The 21,238-nt window shown below is 49.1% G+C and overlaps 2 protein-coding genes across 3 annotated transcripts; both read right to left on the bottom strand.

The window, feature by feature from the left end:
• Positions 1–6,403: 6,403 nt before the first annotated feature.
• Positions 6,404–9,715, bottom strand: LOC149970829 (metal-response element-binding transcription factor 2-like). The gene is made up of 2 exons (XM_090225069.1): positions 9,235–9,715; positions 6,404–8,135 (listed from the first exon to the last, which is right to left on the bottom strand). The coding sequence occupies exons 1-2, from the start codon at positions 9,366–9,368 to the stop codon at positions 7,778–7,780; spliced, it is 492 nt and encodes a 163-aa protein (XP_090081195.1). The 5' UTR covers positions 9,369–9,715; the 3' UTR covers positions 6,404–7,777.
• Positions 9,716–12,522: 2,807 nt separating this feature from the next.
• Positions 12,523–15,504, bottom strand: LOC118944807 (cytoskeletal protein Sojo-like). 2 transcript variants are annotated; one of them, XM_090225071.1, is made up of 4 exons: positions 15,180–15,504; positions 14,921–15,084; positions 14,494–14,707; positions 12,523–14,172 (listed from the first exon to the last, which is right to left on the bottom strand). In XM_090225071.1, exons 2-4 carry the CDS (start codon positions 15,036–15,038, stop codon positions 14,106–14,108), a joined length of 399 nt encoding a protein of 132 aa, XP_090081197.1. In that variant the 5' UTR covers positions 15,039–15,084; positions 15,180–15,504; the 3' UTR covers positions 12,523–14,105. The 2 variants fall into 2 exon arrangements, with proteins under 2 accessions (XP_090081197.1, XP_090081196.1); XM_090225070.1 differs by having other exon boundaries at positions 15,176–15,504.
• Positions 15,505–21,238: the final 5,734 nt, after the last annotated feature.

Consider the following 21,238-nt stretch of genomic DNA (forward strand, 5'->3'; position numbering starts at 1 on the left):
TTTATTTTGTCTTTATTTAGTATGGTCAGGGCGTGAGTTGGGGTGGGCAGTCTGTGTGTTTTTCTATGTTGGGGTTTTGAGTTCAGCCCAGTATGGTTCTCAATCAGAGGCAGGTGTCGTTAGTTGTCTCTGATTGAGAATCATACTTAGGTAGCCTGGATTTCACTTTTGAGGTGTGGGTGTTTGTTTCCGTGAGAGTGTTTGTTGCCACACGGTACTGTTTCAGTTTTCGTTCATGTTCCCGTTTATTGTTTTGTATTTCATAGTGTTCAGTTAATATCTTAAAATAAACGTTATGGACACTTACCACGCTGCGCATTGGTCCTCCTCAGAAGAGGAGGAGGAATGCCGTTACACATAGTCAGTTGTGCAACTGAATGCATTCAAATGAATTCCAAGACAATCGTGCCGAGTCCATATATTTTTCTGTACCAGTGTTTTTGAAAATGTTAATTTACACCGTTACACGGTCCGGAGAACAACAACACCTACGACACAAACATGAACACAAAATAATCCCGCACAACAAAGGGCGGGTTTCACTTTCGCTTAAATAGGGAAGCAAATGAAGAAAACACAAATTGGAACAGGTGCAACTAATAAGACAAAACTAACAGAAAAAAAGGGGTCAGTGGCGGCTAGTAGGCCGGTGACGACGACTGCCGAGCACCGCCCGAACAGGCGGGGGAGCCAACTTCGGCGGAAGTCGTGACAGTACCCCCGCCTCGAGGGCGGCCCGGAGGTCGGAGTGACGGGCGATCCGGGTGGAGGCGGTGGAAGTCTCTCAGGAGTGAATGGTCCAAAATGTCCCCCACCGGTACCCATCACCTCTCCTCCGGCCCGTACCCCTCCCAGTCCACGAGGTACTGTAGGCCCCTCACCCGGCATCTCGAGTCCAGAATGGTACGTACTGTGTACGCCGGGGACCACTCGATGTCCAGAGGGGGCGGAGGGACCTCAGGCACCTCACCTTCTTGTAGGGGACCAGCCACCACCGGCCTGAGGAGAGACACATGAAACGAGGTGTTAATACGATAATAAGTAGGAAGTTGTAACCTATAACACACCTCGTTTATCCTCCTCAGGACTTTAAATGGCCCCACACACTGCGGCCCCAGCTTCCGGCAGGGCAGGCGGAGGGACAGGTTTCGGGTCGAGAGCCAGACCCGGTCCCCCGGTGCGAACACGGGGGTCTCACTGCGGTGCTGGTCAGCGCTCTTCTTCTGCTGCTCCCCAGCCAGTCTCAACGATTCCTGAACGGCTTTCCAGGTGTCCTTTGAGCGCTGCACCCATTCCTCCACCGCAGGAGCTTCGGTCTGGCTCTGATGCCATGGGGCCAGGACCGGCTGGTAGCCGAACACACACTGGAAAGGAGACATGTTAGTCGAAGAGTGGCGAAGGGAGTTCTGAGCGAGCTCTGCCCAAGGAACATACCTCGCCCACTCACCTGGCCGGTGCCGGCAATATGACTGCAGAAACCTGCCCACATCCTGGTGTACTCGCTCCACCTGCCCATTACTCTCGGGGTGGAAACCCAAGGTCAAGCTGACCGAGACCCCCAGCCTCTCCATAAACACCCTCCAAACTCTGGACGTGAACTGGGGACCCCGATCAGAGACGATGTCCTCAGGCACCCCGTAGTGCTGGAAGATGTGGGTTAACAAAGCCTCCGCAGTCTGCAGGGCCGTAGGGAGACCGGGCAACGGGATGAGACGGCAGGACTTAGAAAACCGATCCACAACGACCAGGATCGTGGTACTTCCCTGGGACGGGGGAAGGTCGGTGAGGAAGTCCACCGACAAGTGTGACCACGGCCGTTGTGGAACTGGGAGGGGCTATAACTTCCCTCTAGGCATGTGTCGAGGAGCTTTGCTCTGAGCGCACACCGAGCTGGAGGAGACATAAAACCTCACGTATTTTTGCCAATGTGGGCCACCAGTATCTCCCCCTAAGACTCCGCACTGTCCTCTTGATGCCAGGATGACCCGAGGAGGGTAGAGTATGAGCCCAACGAATTAACCTGTCATGGACACCCCGCGGCACGTACTGAGCCCCTGCTGGACACTGAGGGGGGGCAGGCTCCAACCGTAATGCCCTCTCTATCTCTGCGTCCACCTCCCATACCACCGGTGCCATGAGACATGAAGGTGGAAGGATGGGGGTCAGCTCAATGGACCGCTCCTCGGTATCATATAGGCGGGACAGCCCGTCGGCTTTAGTGTTTTGGGAGCCTGGCCGGTACAAGATGGTGAAGCGGAACCGGGTAAAGAACATGGACCATCTAGCCTGACACGGATTCAGTCTCCTCGCTGCCCGGATATACTCGAGATTATGATGGTCAGCCCAGATAAGAAAATGGTGCTTAGCCCCCTCAAGCCAATGTCTCCACACCTTCAGAGCCTTGACTACAGCTAACAACTCCCTGTCCCCCACGTCATAGTTTTGCTTTGGTGGCGCGCCCGAGCGCTGAGACAGCACGGCCCCTACCCCAGCCTCGGACACGTCCACCTCCACTATGAACGCTAAAGAGGGTTCCGGATGCGCCAACACTGGCGCATTGGTGAACAGCTCCTTCAGATGACTGAAAGCTCTGCCCGCCTCTGCTGACCAGCGCAAGCGCGCCGGTCCTCCCTTCAGCAGTGAGGTAATGGGTGCAGCCACCTGACCAAAACCCCGGATAATCCTCCTGGAGTAATTGGCAAACCCTAAAAACCGCTGCACCTCTTTTACCGTGGTCGGAGTCGGCCAATTACACACGGCTGGAACGCGGTCACACTCCATCACCACCCCGGAGGTGGAAATGTGATAACCCAGGAAGGAAACGGCTTGCTTGGAGAACACACATTTCTCAGCCTTGACATACAGGTCATGCTCCAGCAGTCGCCCAAGTACCTTACGCACCAGAGACACGTGCGCGGCGCCTGTGGCAGAATAGATCAGGATGTCATCGATGTACACTACCACTCCCTGCCCGTGTAGGTCTCGGAGAATCTCGTCTATGAAAGATTGGAAGACGGCTGGAGCATTCTTCAACCCATATGGAATGACGAGGTACTCATAATGGCCAGGTGTAGTACTAAATGCGTTTTTCCACTCATCTCCTCTCCGGATACGCACCAGGTTATACGCACTCCTCAGGTCCAGTTTTGTGAAGAAACGTGCCCTGTGAAATGATTCCACCGCTGTAGTGATGAGAGGTAGTGGGTAACCAAACCCACTGTGATGGAATTTAGACCTCTATAATCAATGCACGGACGCAGACCTCCCTCCTTCTTCACAAAAAAGAAGCTCGAGGAGACGGGTGACGTGGAGGGCCGAATGTACCCCTGCCCCAGAGATTCAGTGACATATGTCTCCAGAGCCACTGTCTCCTCCTGGGAAAATGGGTACACGTGACTCCGAGGAAGTGCAGCGTTCTCCATGAGGTTTATCGCGCAGTCCCCTCGACGATGGGGTGGTAATTGGGTCGCCGCCTTCTTACAGAAGGCGACAGCCAAATCTGCATATTCAGAGGGAATGCGCACAGTGGAAACCTGATCTGGACTCTCCACCGTAGTCGCACCTACGGAAACTCCGATACACCTGCCTGACCACTCCTCTGACCACCCTCGAAGAGCCCCACGTCTCCATGAAATCACTGGGATGTGATGAGCTATCGAAGGAGTGCATGAGAAAAGGTTGGTCTAACGACACCAGGGGAATCCCTAGTCTTAGCGCGAGCCCATGATCCATGAAGTTCCCAGCTGCGCCTGAATCGACTAGCGCCTTATGCTGTAGAGAGGGAGAAAACCCAGGGAAAGAGGTTAGCACAAACATATGGCCGACAGGAAGCTCTGGGTGAGTCTGATGCGGACTCACCTGGGGTGAACGAGTAGTGCTCCGCCTGCCCTCCCGACTCCCAGACGAGCTCCTCCAGCACTGGTCGGCCGTGTGTCCTCGCCGACCACAACTAGTGCAAGAGGAAACTCCTCCTCCGGTCCCCCTCGATGCAGCCCCTTCTAACTCCATGAGGATGGGAGCAGGAGGGCCTGGGGGTGGAATCAACAGGGCTTGTTCCGGACGCCCGCGGGCAGCCAGCAGGTTGTCCAGACGAATGGACATGTCCATCAGTTCATCCAATGAGATGGTGGTGTCCCGACACGCTAGCTCCCTGCGGACGTCCTCCCTGAGGCTACAACGGAAGTGGTCTATCAAAGCCCTGTCGTTCCACCCCGCTCATGCAGCCAAGGTCCGGAACTCCAGGGCAAAGTCCTGCGCGCTCTTCTTCTCCTGTCGCAACATCAGCAGGAGTCGTGCACAGTTCTGAGTAAAAGGTGAAATAAATAACACCTGAAATAAAAAACTAAAAGGCCCAAGTCAGATGAAACCAAAATATTGTTGTGGTTTGTTGCTGATGCCAATCTTGCGGTCAAGTGATTGAAAAACAAAAAAAATGGTCTTTCGAGACTTATGTTGCATAGGCGGCTTTAAGAACTGAAATCAGTTTTATTTGTTTAAGTAAAAAGGTCCATGAGATTTTTGCATTCAATGTTCGCACTGATCAAAGTCATAAAATATAACCGCACAGAGGGAAGAAAATTAAGGAACAAAGTCATTTTTAAGAGGTTCATAAATGTAACTGTAGATATCTAAAAGTACAATGATTGCATATTTTAAAAAATGCAGCAAAAATGTATATCTTCAGAACATATATTGTAGAACACAAGTAAAAACGTGGGTACATTACTCAACCTTTCAAATGTAACAAGGCCTAACAGTACCAGTTACCACATACACATGAAGTCAGTCACTAACGTTCTTTCACACAAGCTCAGCCCTCAAAGCAAATTCTAACAGTAATTAATAATGCATTAGAAAAAGTCTGAGTAAAATCTTGACATAGTGTGGATTTGGACTAGAACACAGTGAAATTAATACTATTCATAGTGAGATGATTTGCAGAACATTAAGCAGAGATTAGAGGTTACACGCTTTCAGCTGCCAAAGACAGAAAAGAGAAACTTCATATCTCTAAGTCATTTTATGAGCCTGGGTACAACGGGTTCAGGAGAATTGCTGAGAACAGGCTGAACTTGATACAGTATGTGCAATCAAATCCAAATCGTAAAAAAATGAATGTCTCATTAGACACTCGAGGCATATCAATAAAAACGTAGAAAAGTAAAGATATATAATAATTCATAATAAACAATAATAATAAACGGTTTGCAGCAGCACAACATCATCTCTGTTGTTTGAGTCCCTCTCGAACATCAACTACTCGCAAACACTTTCAACATATCAGGTCAGGCGCAAAGACACTCAAACCCCATTCACACCCCCTACCTAGCCACTCTAAACCCCATTCACACCCCCTACCTAGCCACTCTAAACCCCATTCACACCACCTACCTAGCCACTCTAAACCCCATTCACACCCCCTACCTAGCCACTCTAAACCCCATTCACACCCCCTACCTAGCCACTCTAAACACCATTCACACCACCTACCTAGCCACTCTAAACCCCATTCACACCCCCTACCTAGCCACTCTAAACCCCATTCACACCCCCTACCTAGCCACTCTAAACCCCATTCACACCCCCTACCTAGCCACTCTAAACCCCATTCACACCCCCTACCTAGCCACTCTAAACCCCATTCACACCCCTACCTAGCCACTCTAAACCCCATTCACACCCCCTACCTAGCCACTCTAAACACCATTCACACCACCTACCTAGCCACTCTAAACCCCATTCACACCCCCTACCTAGCCACTCTAAACCCCATTCACACCCCCTACCTAGCCACTCTAAACCCCATTCACACCCCTACCTAGCCACTCTAAACCCCATTCACACCCCCTACCTAGCCACTCTAAACACCATTCACACCACCTACCTAGCCACTCTAAACCCCATTCACACCCCCTACCTAGCCACTCTAAACCCCATTCACACCCCCTACCTAGCCACTCTAAACCCCATTCACACCCCCTACCTAGCCACTCTAAACCCCATTCACACCACCTACCTAGCCACTCTAAACCCCATTCACACCACCTACCTAGCCACTCTAAACCCCATTCACACCCCCTACCTAGCCACTCTAAACCCCATTCACACCCCCTACCTAGCCACTCTAAACCCCATTCACACCACCTACCTAGCCACTCTAAACCCCATTCACACCCCCTACATAGCCACTCTAAACCCCATTCACACCACCTACCTAGCCACTCTAAACCCCATTCACACCCCCTACCTAGCCACTCTAAACCCCATTCACACCCCCTACCTAGCCACTCTAAACCCCATTCACACCACCTACCTAGCCACTCTAAACCCCATTCACACCCCCTACCTAGCCACTCTAAACCCCATTCACACCCCTACCTAGCCACTCTAAACCCCATTCACACCCCTACCTAGCCACTCTAAACCCCATTCACACCCCCTACCTAGCCACTCTAAACACCATTCACACCACCTACCTAGCCACTCTAAACCCCATTCACACCCCCTACCTAGCCACTCTAAACCCCATTCACACCCCCTACCTAGCCACTCTAAACCCCATTCACACCCCTACCTAGCCACTCTAAACCCCATTCACACCCCCTACCTAGCCACTCTAAACCCCATTCACACCCCCTACCTAGCCACTCTAAACCCCATTCACACCCCCTACCTAGCCACTCTAAACCCCATTCACACCCCCTACCTAGCCACTCTAAACCCCATTCACACCCCCTACCTAGCCACTCTAAACCCCATTCACACCACCTACCTAGCCACTCTAAACCCCATTCACACCCCCTACCTAGCCACTCTAAACCCCATTCACACCACCTACCTAGCCACTCTAAACCCCATTCACACCCCCTACCTAGCCACTCTAAACCCCATTCACACCCCCTACCTAGCCACTCTAAACCCCATTCACACCACCTACCTAGCCACTCTAAACCCCATTCACACCCCCTACATAGCCACTCTAAACCCCATTCACACCACCTACCTAGCCACTCTAAACCCCATTCACACCACCTACCTAGCCACTCTAAACCCCATTCACACCCCCTACCTAGCCACTCTAAACCCCATTCACACCCCCTACCTAGCCACTCTAAACCCCATTCACACCCCCTACCTAGCCACTCTAAACCCCATTCACACCCCCTACCTAGCCACTCTAAACCCCATTCACACCCCCTACCTAGCCACTCTAAACCCCATTCACACCCCCTACCTAGCCACTCTAAACCCCATTCACACCCCCTACCTAGCCACTCTAAACCCCATTCACACCCCCTACCTAGCCACTCTAAACCCCATTCATTTTACATTCTGCCAAAGCTGATCTCTTAACCTCTTCAGTTTACAAAACCGAAACAGATCTGAAACACAAAAGACAAGTCACAGAAAGACCATATCACTGGAAACGCAAGCGCCGTTCCAGACTGGGCAACACGGGGAAGCCCGATCTCAGAAGAAGAGTGCAATTAAGCAGAGGGGGCGTGGTGTATGGCCAATATACCACGGCTTAGGGCTGTTCTTAGGCTGTTCATATACCACAAACCCCCGAGGTGCCTTATTGCTATTATAAACTGGTCACCAATGTAGTTAGAGCAGTAAAAATAAATGTGTCATACCCGTGGTATACGGCCTGATATACCACAGCTTTCAGCCAATCAGCATTCAGAACCACCCAGTTTACAATGCTTTTTAAACGCTGTGTAAACATGTTAAGAGCTACGTATGTGTAATAAACTACGTAAGCGCTACGACAAGTTTAGGAGGCAGTGACGCCCTCCCACTCCACCAGGTATTGAACCTTGCCGTCCAGGGTGACCCGGCGAGCTAGGATGCGGTACTTCTCCCCGCACTCCAGGCGGCCTGCCACCCCAAAGTAGCTACTGATTGAGCTCTTCAGGTGGGACAGCTGACCACCTTGGTCCGTGGAGTGGAGCCCCGGCAGGGGGATGGGGGGCTCTGGGAGGTGGTGGGGGTCTGGCTGGTGAGGAGGGGGGATCTCAGGGTTGGGGGGCTGGAGGGGGGCCCGACATGACCGGCCCCGTCTCCTCTTCAGGGGGGGGGGCTGGGCGATGGGCCAGTGGCGACCCGTGAACGTCTTACTGGAGCTACACAAGCTGGGGAGGAATAGGGAAGAGAAAGAGCGAGAGGCGAGAGGCGAGAGAGAGAATTAGTGAGGTTGTGCACTGATGTTGGGCGATTAGGTCTGTCTCGCAGTCAGCGTTCCAATTCATCCCAAAGGTGTTCGATGTGGTTGAGGTCAGGGCTCTGTGCAGGACAGTCAAGTTCTTCCACACCGATAGACAAATCATTTCTGTATGGACCTCGCTTTGTGCACAGGGACACCGACATGCTGAAACATGAAAGGGCCTTCTCCAAACTGTTGTCAAAGTTGGAAGTACAGAATCGTCTAGAAAGTCACTATGGGGTAGGATTTCCCTTCACTGTAACTATGGGGCCTAGCTCGAACGATGAAAAAATAGGCCCAGACCATTATTCCTCCTCCACCAAACTTCATAGTTGGCAATATGCATTGGGGAAAGTAGTGTTATCCTGGCATCCGCCAAAACCAGATTCGTCCGTCGGACTGCCAGATGGTGAAGCTTGATTCATCACTCCTGAGAAGGCGTTTCCACTGCTCCAGATTCCAATGGTGCCGACCTTACGCCACACCAACCGACGCTTGGCAACGCACATGGGGATCTTAGGCTTGTGTGAGGCTGCTCGGCCATGGAAACCCATTTCATGAAGCTCCCAACAAACAGTTATTGTGCTGGTGTTGCTTCAAGAGGCAGTACAGAACTCGGTAGTGGGTGTCGCAACTGAGGACAGACAATTTTTACGCGCTTCAGCACATGGCGGTCCCGTTCTGGGAGCTTGTTTGGCCTACTACTTCGCAGCTGAGATGTTGCTGCTCCAAGACATTTCCACTTCACAATAACAGCACTTACAGTTGACCGGGGCATCTCTAGCAGGATAGAAATATGACAAACTGACTTGTTGGAAAGGTGACATCCTATGATGGTGCCACGTTGAAAGTCACTGAGCTCTTCAGTACAGGCCATCCTACTGCCAATGTTTGTCTACGGCGATTACATGGCTGCATGCTCGATTTTATACACCTGTCAGCAGCGGGTGTGGCTGAAATAGCCAAATCAACTCATTTGAAGGGATGTCCACATACTTGGTGTACCATAATGCTATTGTAGAATGTACCTGGACTGTCTGGAGAGGCTAGTTGAGGTAGTTTCAGTGGTGCGGACGGCACTGATGGATTCCATCTCGGAGGTACTGGAGGAGGGAAGAGATCTGTCACTCCTGCTGCTGGGAGTAAAGAAGAACACCACCATTCAACAGTTTCACAAACTGAGCAAAATTATATAATTATAAAATATACTGCAGTATCAAATAAAATAAACTCAACAAAAATATAAAAACTCAACATGTAAAGTGTTGGTCCCATGTTTCATGAGGTGAAATAAAAGATACCAGAAATGTTCCAGATGCAAAAAAAAAGCTTATTTCTCTAAAATGTTGTGCAGAAATGTGATTACATCCCTGTTAATGACCATTTCTCCTTTGCCAAGATAATCCATCAACCTGACAGGTGTGGTATATCAAGAAGCTGATTAAACCACATGATCATTACACAGGTGCACCTTGTGCTAGGGACAATAAAAGACCATTAAAATGTTCACTTTTGTCACACAATGCCACAGACGTCTCAAGTTGAGGGAAGGTGCAATTGGCACGTTGACTGCAGGAATGTCCACCAGAGCTGTTGCCAGAGAATTGAATGTTCATTCCTCTACCATAAACTGCCTCCAACGTCGTTTTAGAGAATTTGGCATTAAGTCCAATCGGCCTCAAAACCGCAGACCATGTGAGGGTGAGCGGTTTGCTGATGTCAACGTTCTGAACAGAGTGCCCCTGTGAGAGCCAGAAATCTTGCTTGTTTGCAGGTGACCAAATACTTATTTTCCACCATAATTTGCAAATAAATTCATTAAAAATCCTACAATGTGATTTTCTGGATTTTTTTCTCTCTCATTTTGTCTGTCATAGTTGAAGTGTACCTATGATGAAAATTACAGGCCTCTCTCATATTTTTAAGTGGGAGAACTTGCACATTTGGTGGCTGACTAAATACTTGTTTGCCCCACTGTAAGATAAGTGGTGATTACAGAAATAAAGAGAACAGGTGATTAGGGAAAAAAAGAGAAACAAAGTGAAAGAGGAACTGTGGAATAGATTTGATATCCAAGAGCAGAGCAGTAGAGATAGACAGAGGGAACTGAGGAGAAAGACAAAGATAGTGACTGTGTGTGAGACTGACAGACTGACAGACAAAGAAAGAAAACAAAAGAGAGTGAGAGAGACAGCAACAGAGAGAGAAAGAGAGACAGCAACAGAGAGAAAAAGAGACAGACAGAAACAGAGAGAGAAAGACAGAGACAGCAACAGAGATAGAAAGAAAGAGAGAGACAGCAACAGAGAGAAAAAGAGACAGACAGAAACAGAGAGAGAAAGACAGACAGCAACAGAGAGAGAAAGAGAGACAGCAACAGAGAGAGAAAGAGAGACAGACAGAGACAGCAACAGAGAGAGAGAGAGACAGCAACAGAGAGAGAGACAGACAGCAACAGAGAGAGAAAGAGAGAGAGACAGCAACAGAGAGAGAAAGAGAGACAGCAACAGAGAGAGACAGAGACAACAACAGAGAGAAAGAGAGACGGAGACAGACAGAGACAGCAACAGAGAGAGAAAGAGAAACGGAGACAGTCAGAGACAGCAACAGAGAGAGAAAGAGAGAGACAGCAACAGAGAAAGAAAGAGAGAGAGACAGAGACAACAACAGGGAGAGAGACAGAGAGACGGCAACAGAGAGAAAAAGAGAAACGGAGACAGACAGAGACAGCAACAGAGAGAGAAAGAGACTGACAAACAAAGAGAGAGAGAAAACGACTGACAGACACTACAAAGACCGTTGTTGGGCCCTGTTGTACCTGCCGTTCTCTCTCCTCCAGCTGCAGAGAGGAGACAGTGGCTTGCAGTCTGACCTCTGCCTGGACCACACACCTGTGCCACCTATAGAAGACAACACACAGGTCATCTTCTAGCCATAGTAAAATTGACAGAAATACCACACTTTGTTGTGTTATGGATACAACACAGAAAGAATGCATGGTTTCATTTGGGTATGTCCTTTTATAAACAGCAACAAAATGAAGGTTTTGCCTTGCCCCTGGCATGTTGGGTGATGCTTTCCATTGCTCTGCACAGGCTCTCCCAGCGAGTGTATCCTGCAGCTCCCCAACCGTCCTCTGGAGTTCTTGTGTTGTTCTCTCCCGAGACACAGGTGCTGGCTCTGCTGCAGAGTCCTGGAGCAATAGGTCAAAGGTCAGGTAGAAGGTGCCTACTCCTAGATGGTCAAATCAGATATCTGAAGCTGATCTGGGACCAGTTTATGGTTTCAGATGGTTCTGAAAGGTAACTGAAGACTGAACACCATGAAATTATGTTATGATGTTACTGGTGGTGTTTTGTCAGAACAATACTTCAGGTACGCAACCATCAATCTCTCCCTCCATTCATCAGTATAATAATACCATAACTCATCTCTCCCTCCAGCAGTACAATAATACCATAACTCACCTCTCCCTCCATCCATCAGTATAATAATACCATAACTCATCTCTCCCTCATCAGTATAATACCATAACTCATCTCTCCCTCCATCAATCAGTATAATAATACCATAACTCATCTCTCCCTCGTCAGTATAATACCATAACTCATCTCTCCCTCATCAGTATAATAATACCATAACTCATCTCTCCCTCATCAGTATAATAATACCATAACTCATCTCTCCCTCATCAGTACAATAATACCATAACTCATCTCTCCCTCATCAGTATAATACCATAACTCACCTCTCCCTCCATCCATCAGTATAATAATACCATAACTCATCTCTCCCTCATCAGTATAATAATACCATAACTCATCTCTCCCTCCATCCATCAGTATAATAATACCATAACTAATCTCTCCCTCCAGCAGTACAATAATACTGTAACTCATCTCTCCCTCATCAGTATAATAATACCATAACTCATCTCTCCCTCCAGCAGTACAATAATACCATAACTCATCTCTCCCTCTCTCATACCTTCCTAAGAATCCTCCTTCCCATGTAGTTGTGCTTTTAGCAGGTCTAACCTGTCACTCAAAAACTCCACCTGTAGAGACAAAACATGAGGTGATAGTCAACAGCTCTTCACATTTATCACTATACCAGAATGGAGAGTATGTGGTTTCCAGGGCCAACAACAACTCCAAATGAGTGTAATGTGGCCTTTATGATGTCTGTCTCAGTCTTTAACCACTTTCTCTGGTCCAGTCTGCTGTAGGGACTGACCCTTTTTGTCTATCTCCAGGGTATGGTCTCTGATGACCACGTCCAACTGGCCCAGCTGAGGAAGAGGAGGGAGACACACAGAGAGAGAAAGGCCTTATTTATTATAATTCCATCCATTAAGACTTTGGCCATTCAAATTAAATATACTATGGCGTGCCACACAGTTAATGTTGCCTCACACACACACACACACGGTGGATCTGAAGGCATGTTATGTGGAGCTGGGGAACCTACCCAGAAGCACCGGCACAACTGTGAAATCACACACCCGCACTCAATTATTCCTACATATTTGGGCTGTGAAATCACTGTTCACCAGGGGCATATTCTATCTGATCACATCTGAGTAAAGGGCATTTTGTTTCACACACACACGAGGGAATCAAAGGAAAACCACTTGCGACTGTAATGCAGAGATGTTGTGTGCGTTTGAGATTAACTGCGTCGCAGTCCGAGTCACTGATCAACAAATCACCTTGCTCCCTAAATAACTAGTCAGTGTGTAATCTCAGTTAACCCGTAACAAAAAATCTCACGCAATTTGGTCAGATGTTCATGTTTAGGTAGTTCTGTCCAGGAGAGATGAATCAGTGTGTGACCCAGATAAGTGATTCTGATCCCCTCAGACAGCCTGTACTCAGTCACAGAACGTAGTCTTTTTGACGCCTTTAGTTTAACTTCAATACTACTGCATCCATGCCTGAGGGGAGGAGTTACAGTAGCTGTTCAATAGGATTTTACAGATCATCAGGTGTTGCTGTAGTTGTTATTATGTTTGAATGAGAGACGATCCACGTAATCCCCATGACATACACCCGGTTAGAGCGTGCCCTTTGACAGTTGGTGACACTGTCAACTTGTCAAGTCATGTTGGCTGGGGGACAACTGTGTATTTGACAAAGATGTTTACCAAAGATGAAGTGGCTGGTTGGTATCAAACAGAGGCCATTAACTCCATACCAGACAGACAAGAGTGATATTGTATTTGGAATGGAGAACAGGACGTAAAATGTAATATCCTGTTCTGTGTCTCTATGTACACAAAGAGATCATGTGTATCAAATGATTTATGACTCATCACGGGTGCTTGATATCCGTGTGTGTGTGTGTGTGTGTGTGTGTGTCCAAAGCAACTGCTCTTTGTTCTCCGCACTGCGACAAAGCCTCAAAAGAATACACAATTTATACATTATAAAAACAATACATTATGAAATCTATAAATAATACAAATAGAATGATCCATATTATGAATGACAGAGACCAACTCAGCCTGCCACTGTATAGTACAGTTAGCCTCCTCCTCTTGAAACGGAGGCTTTCCCTTGATGATGATGATGATGATGATCACGTCAGGATTCAGTGTAAATAGGAGCTACGTTTTCAGCATTGCACCTAATTCTCAACAAATAAGTTATGCACAGTACGTAATATGTACTTTTAAATATAGTATATACATATTACACATATCATATTTCCTTTTTTATGTAGTAAAAAGTCACAGTAAAAAGACAAACAAGGTCATCCAAAATCAAAGATTATTAAATCTGACCAAAGAATGTTTTCATTGTGTTAAAACCAAATCAAAACGCAGGACTTAGGAACCAGCCTTCCCAAACCGGTCTGTCAACGAAGTCGCAGACACAAATCCACAGCGCTCGGCAGGTCAGCGGTTGCCATGGTTACACTGTCCATAGACAGCACGTGTTACTTCCGGTGTGCTGGCAGCGCTTCTTCAATGAAATGTGTAATGAAATAGGTTTTAGAAATGAAATACCTTCACCTTCAAATTGCCATGCAGTCATTTTATTACATTTTCCCCTGACCGTACTTGGGGAGGGGGACTTGTCTGTTTGGAGATGATTTTGTTTAAGAAGCATTTCCTAAAGGTTTGAGGGGAAACCTGTCTTCTTCAATGAAGCAACAAATGGAGACCAACGGTCATGGGGTGTGTGTGTGTGTGTGTGTGTGTGTGTGTGTGTGTGTGTGTGTGTGTGTGTGTGTGTGTGTGTGTGTGTGTGTGTGTGTGTCGGGCGGTTGGCAGAGAGGCTCACCTGAGCTCGGCGGACAGTTTCTCCAATGAAATCTGTCGTTCATCTGCGCCAAGCTGCGAGGCCTGTAACAGGTCTCTCAGCTCCTGTAGTTTCTCTAGGGTGTTGTGCATCTCATCGCGCACCTCCTGTAGCTGTCCCTCCAGATCCTTCACATGCTGCACAGAGGTCCGCCTGTCCTCCTCACAGCAGTGGAGCTTCTCCTCCAAGTCCACAACTGCAGGGGGGAGGAGAAGGGGAAGAGAAGGGGAAGAGAAGGGGAGGAGAAGGGGAGGAGAAGGGGTGGAGAGGGTTTCCACAACGAACGTTATTTGTTCAGTTCAGTTCTAGAATCACAGAAGTCTAAAGGAAATGGGCCCTAATGAATGAAGAAATTAAGAAAAATGGAAGGATCTAAAATACCCCCCCCCCCCACCCCCCAGTGTCCTACCCGTGTTGTTCTTCTCCTCCAGTAGGCCCTGGGTCTTCTGCAGGGTCTCCTCCACGTAGCTGAGCTGGGAGGAATTCATACTGGTGTCTCTCCGCAGCCTCTGCAGCTCCTGCTCCATGGATGACAGCTCCCCACGACACGTATTTATCTCAGACGACAGCTGACTGGAATACACACACGTTAGTAGGCATATCCTCACACAGATCAAATCAAATACACTGTCACAGACATGCAGAGATCACACCGGGAACTCACACACATTCTAGACACTCTCCATCTGGCGTCCACCTAACAGTGCACAACCGTGCCCCCATAATGCTACTGCACTACCCGCAAAAAACTCAGGATCTGTAGGACCTGGGACCAAATTAAAGTACTAACTGAGTAACTTAAAACTAGAATACTGAGTAACTTAAAACTAGAATACTGAGTAACTTAAGTACTAACTGACAAGTGTTAGAAGCATCTTCCATCCCCTGTATAGACTACATAGAAGAAGCAATGTCCTAAAGTGCTCCTCTATTCTCCGCTGTTAAACTCCACCCTGAGCACAGAAAACTCACTCTTCCTAGGAACGATGCTTCAGAGAGCAGAGCGCTGTATATATATACATATACCCCATGAGAGTGGAGGGAGGAGATCGGGTGTGGGTGGGGGAGCGTGAGGGGGAGGAGATGGGAGGTTAGAGGAGGGGAGATGGGGGGTTAGAGGGGGGAGATGGGGGGTTAGGGGAGGAGATGGGGGGTTAGGGGAGGAGATGGGGGGGTTAGAGGAGGAGATGGGAGGTTAGAGGAGGGGAGATGGGGGTTAGGGGAGGAGATGGGGGGTTAGAGGGGGGAGATGGGGGGTTGGGGGAGGAGATGGGGGTTAGGGGAGGAGATGGGGGTGGTGGGAGGAGATGGGGGGTGGTGGGAGGAGAGGGGGGTTTAGGGGAGGAGATGGGGGGTGGTGGGAGGAGATGGGGGGTTGGGGGAGGAGATGGGGGTGGTGGGAGGAGATGGGGGGTGGTGGGAGGAGATGGGGGGTTAGGGGAGGAGATGGGGGGTTAGGGGAGGAGATGGGGGGTTAGAGGGAGGAGATGGGACACAATAAGAACACTGGTTGTGGAGGCACTAGAGTCATGGGGCTGTCTCATTCTGTCAGCTCCTCAGGGGATAAGAATATCTCTCCCTCTCTCTCTCTGTTATAGGGTAGGAGCTGCTCTGTCTGACTGAACTCAAATGACTCCCATTATACAACAGTGAACAGTTGGAGTCTACAAACATAAATTATTTTGTGGTCTTATCTGATGGTTTCTACAACGCCTTCAAAAACATTATTTTTGAATGACAACCACACATACAATTATCTGTAAGATCCCTCAGTTGAGCAGTGAATTCCAAACACAAATTCAACGCAAAGACCAGGGAGGTTTTCCAATGCCTCGCAAAGTAGGGAAGTTATTGGTAGAGGAGTAAAAAAAATAAAAAATAAAACATTGAACATCCCTTTGAGCATGGTGAAGTTATTAATGACACTTTGGATGGTGTATCAATACATCCAGACACTGCAAATATACAGGCATCCTTCCCCACTCAGTGGACGGAAAGAAAGGAAATCACACGACTGCCCTCATTTCACCATGAGGCCAGTCGTGACTATAAAACACTTAGTGTTCTACTGTCACAGCCATTAAACTCTAAAACACCAAGAACGTCGTAGTTACTCCACAATACTACTCTAATTGACAGAGTGAAAAGAAAGAAGCCTGTACATAATAACAAATATTCTAAAATATTCCTCCTGTTTGCAACAAGACACCATAACAAAGGGATTGAACACATATTTACTCAAGACATTTCAGCTTTTCATTTTTAATTAATTTGTAAAAATTTGTAAAAACATAATTCCACTTTCACATTAAATCATATCAAAATGTTATTTGTCACATGCGCCGAATACAACGGGTGTAGACCTAACAGTGAAATGCTTACAAGCCCTTAACCAACAATGCAGTTAAGAAAATACCTAAAAGAAAAGTATGAGATAAGATTAACAAATAATTAAAGAGCAGCAGTAAATAACAACAGCGGGGCTTTATACAGGGGATGCTGGTACAGAGTCAATGTGGAGGCTTTATACAGGGAGTACCGGTACAGAGTCAATGTGGAGGCTATATACAGGGGGTGCTGGTACAGAGTCAATGTGCGGGGGCACCGGTTAGTCGAGTTAATATGTACATGTAGGTAGAGTTTTTAAAGTGACTATGCATAGATAATAGAGTAGCAGCAGCGTTGATGCAGATAGTCTGGGTAGCCCTTTGATTAGCTGTTCAGGAGTCTTACGGCTTGGGGGTGGAAGCTGTTAAGAAGCCTCTTGGACCTAGACTTGGCGCTCCGGTATCGCTTGCCATGTGGTAGCAGAGAGAATAATCTATGACTAGGGTGGCTGGGGCCTTCCTCTGACACCGCCTGGTATAGAGGTCCTGGACGGCAGGAAGTTTGGCCCCAGTGATGTACTGGGTCGTACGCACTACCCTCTGTAGTGCCTTACGGTCGAAGGCCGAACAGTTGCCATATCAGGCAGTGATACAACCCGCCAGAACGCTCTCGAAGGCGCAGCTGTAAAACCTTTTGAGGATCTGAGGACCCATGCCAAATCTTTTCAGCCTCCTGAGAGGGAATAGGTTTTGTCATGCCATCTTCACGACTGTCTTGGTGTGCTTGGACCAATGGGGTATTGTGTGTAGGCCAGTAACAACAAATCTCTAAATAATCTATTTTAAATTTAGGCCCAGAACCACCAAAATGTCTAAAAAGGGGTGTGAATACTTTCCATATTTTCAAGCATACCGGTGGCTGCATCATGTTATGGGTATACTTGTAATCGTTAAGGACAGGGGAGTTTTTCAGGATAAAACATTTACAGAATGGAGCTATGCATAGGCAAAATCCTAGAAGAAAACCTCCAGTCTGCTTTCTAACAGATACTGGAAGATGAATTCCCCTTTCAGCAGGACAATAACCTAAAACACAAGTCTAAATCTACACAGGAGTTGCTTACCAAGACAGTGAATGTTCCTGAGTGGCCGAGTTACAGTTTTAACTTAAATCTGCTTGAAAATCTATGGCAAGACTTGAAAATGGTTATCTAGCAATGATCAACAACCAATTTGAAAGAGCTTGAAGAGAATAAAATGGGCAAATATTGTACAATCCAGGAGCCTGAACCAGAAAAACTCACAGCTGTAATCACTACCAAAGCTGATTCTAACATTGAATAAGGGGTAATAATATTTATTTAAATTAGATACTTCTGTATTTAATTTTAAATAAATCTGCAACAAATTCTAAAAAACATGTTTTCACTTTGTTATTATGGGGTATTGTGTGTAGATGGATGTAGGGGGGGGGGGGATCCATGAATTCAGGCTGTAACAACAAAATGTGGAATAAGTCAAGGGGTGTGAATACTTTGTGAAGGCTCTGTAAAGGCAGTGTGGTATGTTTCCGTGTGGCACCAACTACAACTATAGAGGGTTATTGTAAATTAAACTTCTCATAGATTAGACATCATAATATCTGTTTTGTTTTGTGCATAAACAAAGAAGCACATTTGACTGGCTTGATTAACGGATCAGCCATTAATGCAATGACTTAATTAAATTAAATAGAGTGAATTGTGTGACTGAAGCGTTCTATAGAAAACTACACATCAAATGTGAATGAATAAAAATCTGTGGAGCCGGGGGAGCTGTGCTGCCGGGGGAGCTGTGCTGCCGGGGGAGCTGTGCTGCCGGGGGAGCTGTGCTGCCGGGGGAGCTGTGCTGCCGGGGGAGCTGTGCTGCCGGGGGAGCTGTGCTGCCGGGGGAGCTGTGGAGCCGGGGGAGCTGTGGAGCCGGGGGAGCTGTGCTGCCGGGGGAGCTGTGCTGCCAGGGGAGCTGTGCTGCCAGGGGAGCTGTGGAGCCGGGGGAGCTGTGGAGCCGGGGGAGCTGTGCTGCCGGGGGAGCTGTGCTGCCGGGGGAGCTGTGCAGCCGGGGGAGCTGTGCTGCCGGGGGAGCTGTGCTGCCGGGGGAGCTGTGGAGCCGGGGGAGCTGTGCAGCCGGGGGAGCTGTGCAGCCGGGGGAGCTGTGCAGCCGGGGGAGCTGTGCAGCCGGGGGAGCTGTGCTGCCGGGGGAGCTGTGCAGCCGGGGGAGCTGTGCAGCCGGGGGAGCTGTGCAGCCGGGGGAGCTGTGCTGCCGGGGGAGCTGTGCTGCCGGGGGAGCTGTGGAGCCGGGGGAGCTGTGCTGCCGGGGGAGCTGTGCTGCCGGGGGAGCTGTGGAGCCGGGGGAGCTGTGCAGCCGGGGGAGCTGTGCAGCCGGGGGAGCTGTGCAGCCGGGGGAGCTGTGCTGCCGGGGGAGCTGTGCTGCCGGGGGAGCTGTGCTGCCGGGGGAGCTGTGGAGCCGGGGGAGCTGTGCTGCCGGGGGAGCTGTGGAGCCGGGGGAGCTGTGCTGCCGGGGGAGCTGTGCTGCCGGGGGAGCTGTGCTGCCGGGGGAGCTGTGGAGCCGGGGGAGCTGTGCTGCCGGGGGAGCTGTGCTGCCGGGGGAGCTGTGCTGCCGGGGGAGCTGTGCTGCCGGGGGAGCTGTGCTGCCGGGGGAGCTGTGGAGCCGGGGGAGCTGTGCAGCCGGGGGAGCTGTGCAGCCGGGGGAGCTGTGCAGCCGGGGGAGCTGTGCTGCCGGGGGAGCTGTGCTGCCGGGGGAGCTGTGGAGCCGGGGGAGCTGTGCAGCCGGGGGAGCTGTGCAGCCGGGGGAGCTGTGGAGCCGGGGGAGCTGTGCAGCCGGGGGAGCTGTGCTGCCGGGGGAGCTGTGGAGCCGGGGGAGCTGTGGAGCCGGGGGAGCTGTGCAGCCGGGGGAGCTGTGCTGCCGGGGGAGCTGTGGAGCCGGGGGAGCTGTGGAGCCGGGGGAGCTGTGCAGCCGGGGGAGCTGTGCAGCCGGGGGAGCTGTGCAGCCGGGAGAGCTGTGCAGCCGGGGGGGAGCTGTGCAGCCGGGTGTCCTCTTCTCCTGCACCTCCTTGTCAGCTCCTCATCTATAGACAAGCGCGCCCACTCCAGCTCCAACGCAGACACCTGGCACAAATATCATTCACTCTATATATCACATATTCATATTAAATTACTAATAATGAGTTTAAGCACAATCCTAAACATACAGTGCATTCGGAAAGTATTCAGACACCTTTACTTTTTCCACATTTTGTTATATTACAGCCATAATAAAAAAATGTGCCTCAATCTACACACAATACTCCATAATGACGAAGTGAAAACAGGTTTAGACATTTTTTCAAATGTATAAAAAAATTAAAATGATAAATGATTTACATAATTATTCAGACCCTTTGCTATGATGAGACTCGAAATTGAGCTCAGGTGCATCCTGTTTCCAATTGATTGGAGTCCACCTGTGGTAAATTTAATTAATTGGACATGATGTGGAAAGGCACACACCTGTCTATATAAAGGTCCCACAGTGGACAATGCATGTCAGAGCAAAAACCAAGCCATGCGGTCGAAAGAATTGTCTGTAGAGGCCCGAGACAAGATTGTGTTGAGGCACAGTTCTAGGGAAGGGCAACAAAAAATGGCTGCAGTATTAAAGGTCTCCAAGAACACATTGGCCTCCATCATTCTTAAATGGAAGAAGCTCTCAGAGCTGGCCGCTCAACCAAACGGAGCAAGCGGGGGAGAAGGGCCTTGGTCAGGGAGGTGACCAAGAACCTGATGGACTCTCTGACAGAGCTCCAGAGTTCCTCTGTGGAGTTGGGAGAAACTTCTAGCAGCAACACTCCACCAATCAGGCCTGGTAGAGTGGCCAGACGGAAACCACTCCTCAGTAAAAGGCACATGACAGCCCACTTGGAGTTTTCCCAAAAGGCCCCTAAAGACTCTCAGACCATGAGAAACAAGATTCTCTGGTCTGATGAAACCAAACTTGAATGATAAGTGTCACATCTGGAGGAAACCTGGCAACCTCCCTATGGCAAAGCATGGTGGTGGCAGCATCATGCATCATGCTGTGGGGATGTTTTTCAGTGGCAGGGACTGGGAGACTAGTCAGGATCGAGAGAAAGATGAACGGAGCAAAGTACAGAGAGACCCTTGATGAAAACCTGCTCCAACAGGACAACGACCCTAAGCAAACAGCCAAGACAACGCAGGAGTGGCTTCGGGACAAGTCTCTAAATGTCCTTGAGTGGCCCAGCCAGAGCCCGGACTTGAATCTCTGGAGAAACCTGAAAATAGATGTACAGCGACGCTCCCCATCCAACCTGACAGAGCTTGAGAGGATCTGCAGAGAAGAAT

Source organism: Oncorhynchus mykiss, chromosome 28, assembly GCF_057628025.1.
Source record: "Oncorhynchus mykiss isolate SJ-2025 chromosome 28, ASM5762802v1, whole genome shotgun sequence".
NCBI classification, from domain to species: domain Eukaryota; kingdom Metazoa; phylum Chordata; class Actinopteri; order Salmoniformes; family Salmonidae; genus Oncorhynchus; species Oncorhynchus mykiss.

Coding starts and splice junctions, on each gene's coding strand:
- LOC149970829 (XM_090225069.1), bottom strand. CDS start 9,368: ATGGTGGTGTTCTTCTTTACTCCCAGCAGCAGGAGTGACAGATCTCTT. Junction 8,136..9,234: donor AGCCTCTCCAGACAGTCCAG/GTACATTCTACA, acceptor ATTCCTCCCCAG/CTTGTGTAGCTCCAGTAAGA.
- LOC118944807 (XM_090225070.1), bottom strand. CDS start 15,234: ATGGGGGCACGGTTGTGCACTGTTAGGTGGACGCCAGATGGAGAGTGT. Junction 14,708..14,920: donor GGAGGAGAAGAACAACACGG/GTAGGACACTGG, acceptor TCCCCCCTGCAG/TTGTGGACTTGGAGGAGAAG. Junction 14,173..14,493: donor AAACTGTCCGCCGAGCTCAG/GTGAGCCTCTCT, acceptor ATTTCATTGAAG/AAGCGCTGCCAGCACACCGG.